This window comes from Aedes aegypti, chromosome 2 (genome assembly GCF_002204515.2).
Source record: "Aedes aegypti strain LVP_AGWG chromosome 2, AaegL5.0 Primary Assembly, whole genome shotgun sequence".
In the NCBI taxonomy this organism is placed as follows: Eukaryota; Metazoa; Arthropoda; class Insecta; order Diptera; family Culicidae; genus Aedes; species Aedes aegypti.
Window position 1 is genome coordinate 307,225,576 of NC_035108.1, and position 6,796 is coordinate 307,232,371.

General features: G+C 38.4%; 1 protein-coding gene across 1 annotated transcript; it reads left to right on the forward strand.

Annotated features, from left to right (window-relative positions):
- Nucleotides 1-218: 218 nt before the first annotated feature.
- LOC5568801 (magnesium transporter NIPA2) lies at nt 219-6,302 on the forward strand. Its single transcript, XM_001658116.2, has 2 exons — nt 219-784; nt 5,300-6,302. The coding sequence occupies exons 1-2, from the start codon at nt 565-567 to the stop codon at nt 6,154-6,156; spliced, it is 1,077 nt and encodes a 358-aa protein (XP_001658166.2). The 5' UTR covers nt 219-564; the 3' UTR covers nt 6,157-6,302.
- Nucleotides 6,303-6,796: the final 494 nt, after the last annotated feature.

Below are 6,796 nucleotides of genomic sequence, written 5' to 3' on the forward strand. Positions count from 1 at the left end.
TTTAAAATGCTTTACAATATATTGCATCGCATTTTTCTCGAATCCTTCCAAATGTTAGATACGCCGATTTGAAAAATTAGGCTTGAATAATTAGAAATAAATGTTGGTCTTGATTTCTAACGGATACATAATATGTACGCCCTTATTCTGGAAACTACTAAGCCCTTTTGAACTTTCACTCCGATGACTTTTTGTTCAATTAATTTTTCTAAGCGTGTCAATACCTGAATCAAAACAAAAGAAGACAAGACTTCTCACGGGAAGTCTGATAAGAGCAAAAATATAACTGATAATGGATTTTAGTGAAAAACCAAATCAACTAGTAAAACTACAAAATAATTAAAACCTTATCTAGCAGCCAACGAACGTCACCACTTTTTGCTTTCATTATTGAATCGTTGGAGCGTGAACAAAGTCAAATCATGAGTCGTAAACAGTGACTCAAAATCTCGCGAGTTCTAGTTTAGTCGCGTCGTCGTTCTTCTGTAACCACTAAACAGATTTCATTTCGATACGGGGGCGCCAACTGTCAGTGACCAGGTGTCCGCCAGCAGACAAAGCACAATGCCGTCGCCGCGTGAACCCGTGGACGCGCTGTACCAGCAGCAAGACTTCTACATCGGGCTTTCGTTGGCCCTGTCCAGCAGTTTCTTCATCGGGTCCAGCTTCATCATCAAGAAGATTGGCCTGATTCGATTGTCCCGGGGCGGGTCCTCGGTCCGGGCCAGTGCCGGTGGGTTCGGCTACCTCAAAGACTGGATCTGGTGGGCCGGATTGATTTGCAGTAAGTAATAGATGGGAAAGGATCCCTTTTTGTATGACCAAGTGGATGAGTCATCATAGTTCAATTAGGGAAACATTGTCCAAAGTATGTACTTTGCTGCGCCTCTGCTGCTGATAAGCCGCTAGACGATAATTGAGTTTGCTCTTTTGTGCGTCACCTACTGTAACAACTGTTGTAGGTAGATGATTCTATTAGCATGATTTTTTTGACCTATGATCGATGTTGCGGAATCGAACCAAGGTCGCCAAGTCGGTACTGAATCTTTCAGCATTACAGGGCTGGTAGCAGTTATATTTTTCAATACTTGATCCCTTTTTCAATGCAATGCAATATCGTTTGTCTCTTGTGGATGAATCCTAGAGCAAAATTCTAGAGGCTCTTCAAAAAACCTAATGATTTTTTTTTTATTGTTTTATGGCTATAGCGGTCATGCGACTCAAAGCTAAAGGGAGTCTATAGAAGCAAATGATGGAAACGAATAGGTGCATAGGCGTCGCAAGGGAGCGACAAGATTGAAAATTTTTATTATTAGGTGGTGAAAATTGTGACGCTTCGATGCTTACTGACTTTAAAAATGGCTTGCTCAATTTTCACCACCTAATAATAAAAATTTTCAATCTTGTCGCTCCCTTGCGACGCCTATGCACCTATTCGTTTCCATCATTTGCTTCTATAGACTCCCTTTAGCTTTGAGTCGCATGACCGCTATAGCCATAAAACAATAAAAAAATAAAACAATCACGGTCGATACCTTCTCCTATGTATGCAAAATTTGGCTAATAAACTAAAACTAGAACTAAATTTATAAGTCTATCCTGTGTAAAACAAGTGAATTAAGTGCGTCAGCAAACAAGTAAGTACGGCTTCTAAAATATCTAGGTTAGTTACAAGTTATCTGTTCAAGAAAACACTAATTGAATTAAATTATCTAAATTTAAATACAGTTTCCTAAGATACTCAAACGAACATGAAACACATTAAAACAGGTAAAAGTTATTGAATTATTGTGAAATTTAAACTAACGTTAAACCTAATTTTAGCTAATTTTTGCTGCCTTCATTATTATTTCTATTGCGAGCAAGCAAGTCACGAGTCAGAGACACTAAACGTAAGTTTTTTTTCTTAAAAGCTATCATTAAATTACCCTAATCAAGATATAATGAAATGAAACAAAACTCACCTACTATGTACAACATAAATATACTCTACTTTACATCAATTTTCTTTGGTAGGAGTTTTTTAACGTCGTTATCAAAAAATATACGTCGTTCAAAAAATCGGACACCTGTCTCTCATTCGTTGCAATTGCAACAGGGGGTAATATTATTGATGATAATAAAAGTTTATAATAATTCTAATCTAATCCAAACAAATGCTTTCAAAATCGAACGATTTTGATCGCTGCAAAAACAAGAATCAGTAGCCCAATCAGGACTTGGCTCTAGGGGGGTTTTGGACAAAAAACGGCAGCCAAAGTGTAAAAATTTATTTCTAGACTAACATTTATAAAGGAAGAAACGATGTTTGTAAATTTAAGTTTCTTGTATAAACTTTACACCAAACGATTAATATTTATGTTTATTTTGAATTTCCAGGATACCCTACAATCGTACAGTAGTACATCGTTCATCGATTCGAAAATTATAGTTATTCCGGATTTATCACGGTTATTAGTGAGATAGCCCAACTTAAAGAATGAGTAAACACTTTAAATTCAAGTCCATGGCTTGCGGCACATCAAAGTTAACACTTCAGTCGTCGCGCTGTTGTATTTTGTAAAACACTGTTGAAAAAATCACGCTTTTCGTTCACAACAGCAGCGTGGTGGTTCTGACGGTGGCAAACCACACGACGCCTGGAATGTTAATGATATAGCAAACTAAGTCTAAAGAAGAATAGTTCAAGTTTTTTTTTGGATAACCTAGTCACATATTGGGTTGTTACAAATACCTGATTTCCCGGTGAAAATGGCCATTATATAGGCGATTCTGAAACCTAGCTTGCGACAATCTTCATGAACTTGCAAATCAAGTCAAAAGATTATTCAAACGTCTTTAGAAGACCTGACCGCTTGCCAGATTATTCCGGATAGCCAGTTCTCGGAGGGAAACCAAGCTGGCGAAATATCAAACTTTATGACTTCCCAAATCAAGGCTAAAGAAGGATGATTCATTAGTTTCTGGATGACTTAATCACATGCACGGTGTTCCCCAGGAGAAGTGGCCATTATATTGGTGGTTCTGAGACTAATCTTGCGACACATCCAAATTCATTATTTTGCAAATCAAGTATAATGAAGAATAGTTCAAAAAGTTTAGGTTGCCCTAGCTACATTCCATATTTACTCCGTAGAACAACCTTGAAACAGCAGAATTTCTGCCAAGCCACTAATAAGATACTCTCTAACTCACTGATCTACTCTTTCTTTCACTAGCTCATACATTTTTTCATCATCTCACATACAGCTAATGTTGCTTTCCATCCCAAAGTATCAAATCATATTTCCTCACTTCTACACATGTGGCTCCGTTTGGCTTATTTCACTTGAGACTTCATTAAGTGCCCCAACATAGCCTTGAGGATTTACATCCTCTATATTCAGTACCATATAAACGTAAGAACGTTCGTCAGTACGCTTAGCACACAATAGATCACTACTATCATTGCGTATAATTTTTAGTGACTATCTCGGGGATGGGATTCGATCCCAGGTCCTCGGCGTGAGAGGCGTGTGTTCTAACCACTACACCAGGTCCGTCCCCCATTGCGTATAAATTCACGAACCTGGCCAATACGACACATGAATGTGCTGAAATCTTTGAACGCATCTCAGTTGTATATTTTGAAACATGGGACAATTATGCGTATAACGGCAGTACACTTTCCGAGCCATATAAAGCTTAGGAATAAGAATATTTCATGAATTGGGTGAGTATAGACTGTAGTAGATTTGGCAGATCAAAAGGACCTGAATTTCAAGGCGATTTGGATAAATTCCAATATCCAATATCTTGTCAAAATTTGTGGAAACGTCTGTTTTAAGGCTTAATAAGTGGTTGTGAAGCACTGAACAAAGACATCACTTGCTTAAAATGAAGTTTATGAACCTGTGTACCTATGTAGATTATGTTCAAAACTTCAGAAAGTTCTGAAGGCCTCAGGATTATTCTAGGTTGATTATACATCTCTAAATACCCTGGTGCATCGTAAATTATTACAAATAACTGGTCCAAACATTTTTTTTGTATGAAAAAAAAATCGTTTTTAAATGACAAATGAGTTTTAAAAAGTTTATGTGATTTTTACCTTACATGACTCGGAGATAACTTTGTCAAAAAAAACTTCGAATGTATACTTTCCCATCACTCATGAAACTACAACCAATAGTGCAGCAATCCTCAAAATATCATTTTAAAATATTGAGTTATGCTCAAATACGAGCAATTTTAATTTTGTATGTCAGTCCCGTATCCTACCGGTTAACTATATTTATATCGAATATAAAAAGTAGTAAAATTTTATCTGCAATTCGATAACCTAACCCTTCTTTAATAATATCCCCAGGTTTTTTTTTTCATGAATTCCTCCAGTGATTGCTCAAAACAATTCCATGAAGATTCGCTGCAGACATCCCTGTAATAATTCCTGCATAAAAGAATTTATCTTGAGAAGTATATCCGAAGTTACTCCTAAAGATATTTGAGATAAATTTTTGGTTCAAATCTCAAAGAAACTCTGACGAAAATGTTCAAAGGTTCTAGGAATCTGTGCAGCCATCTCTGGAGTAATTTCCTGAGGAAATATGGTTGAATTCCAAAAGAGTATACTGTTTCGCGCCTAAAAATGGGTAACCAACGTGCGAAGTTCGAAGTTTGGCCAACTTCAACGCGCTATTATAGTGCGCATCTATGCCCTCCGCCATGTGCTTTATGCGCACTATTGAGAATCGAGTTGCGACGTGACGAAGTCAAAAATCAAACTTCGCACGTTGGTTAACACATTTTTCATTGCGGAACAGTATATCTTGTAGAAAATTTTAGGGAAATCGATTGACATATCAATGGATGATTTCCTCGAAGACTGGGACTTACTTGCGAAAATTCTTAAAGGATTACTGAGCGATTTCCATGAGACAATCTTGATGTAATCTCCGAAGTAATTTCCGGACGTATCCTTAGTTAAGTTACAGATTGAATTCTTAGGGGCACATTGAATCAAAATTATAGAAGATTTTCACAGGACGCCTGTAAAATGAACATTAAATAAACTTCTAAAGAAATACATGAAAGAAATTTTGGGCAAATACCTGAGTGAGTTTCTGTAAAAAGCATGGGAAATTCATAAAAAATGCATACAGTAATACGAGCAGTATACTAGCAGAAATGCTTTTCGTAATGTTATGAAGAATAAAAAAAACTCTCGGAACCAAGCATGTTTCTACCGTCCCTTTTTTCAAGACAATCAGTCATTACCAATCCTGGCATTAACAACCATTTACTCTCCTTTCCATTTCAGTGGGCGTTGGAGAAGCGGCCAACTTCGCCGCCTACGCCTTTGCACCGGCTTCTTTGGTGACACCGCTCGGAGCACTGAGCGTCATCGTAACGGCCGTGCTGGCTTCCAAGTTTCTCAAGGAGCGCCTCAATCTTCTAGGAAAACTCGGCTGTTTTCTGTGCATAATCGGTTCCACAATCATCGTCATCCATTCGCCCAAGGAAGGCGAGATCGACGATCTTAACCTGTTGCTGGACAAGCTTCAAGACCCCACCTTCATAACGTACGTGGTCATCATTCTGGCCCTGTCGTTGTTCATCGGTTGTTGCTGTGGACCACGATACGGCCACAAAAACGTGTTGGTCTACATTTTACTGTGTTCGGCCATTGGAAGCCTGACCGTAATGTCCTGCAAAGCGCTGGGTCTGGCTCTTCGAGACACCCTTTCCGGCAAATCGAACGACTTCGGAATGTGGCTGCCTTACTTTCTGATCATCGTGACCGTCGTTTTCGTTGGCATTCAGGTTAACTACCTGAACAAGGCGCTGGACATCTTCAACACCAGCATCGTAACGCCGATCTACTACGTGATCTTCACCACCCTCGTGATAACGGCATCGGCCATCCTGTTCAAGGAATGGGGCCGCATGAAAGCCCAGGACATAATCGGCGATCTGTGCGGATTCTTTGTGGTGATCGTGGCAGTCATTCTGTTGAACGCCTTCCGGGAAATGGATATCAGCCTGAACGATGTCAAGGGCATTATGCGACCGAAGCGGGAACTGCTAATGTCCCACAAAAATCAGTTTGACGATTTCGAGACGGAGAGCAATGGGTCGCAGAAGCACTACGGTACCGGAGACTACCGGAACATTTGATATCAGAAATTGCCTTGAACTCGATGTGAAGCTTTGCGCGGGTGAGTTGTGCGTGTATGATAATGTATTTCTTGACAGCTTTATTACTACTAGGGTTAGACGTTAAGTAAGTTGAATGTAAAATGGAACCTCACTGGATAATGAAACAAGCAGTCCATTATTGTTTCCGAACAAGCCTTGAACTTTCATAGTAACTATTTAGTGTACCTACTTCTCAAAGTCTATAACTGTTCAATATAATCGAGAAATCATTTCGATTTTTTATGAATTTCACTAAAATCTTTTTAAGAATTCTGCCATTTATTTAGTTAACATCCAAACAGATAACACCGAATCGATAACTTTATGCGGGTCTACCCCGTTTGGCATAATTTGAAAAAGAAGATACTGCAAAAGTACAGTAATATCCGGGACCATAAAATGCGTCATAAAATATCATGTTCCTCCTTTTTTAAATAGCATGGCACATCTTTGGCGTTGGACACATTTTTGTAAAAATGTGCTATAATATTCCGGACACAATGGCCTCAAAAGTTATGTATGATGCAATTAAAAAAAAAAAAGTTTTATTATATATTGGTTTTCTTGAAAAATGAATATGAGAAGTATGTCTTTTCAAAAACTGACAACGGAATGTACG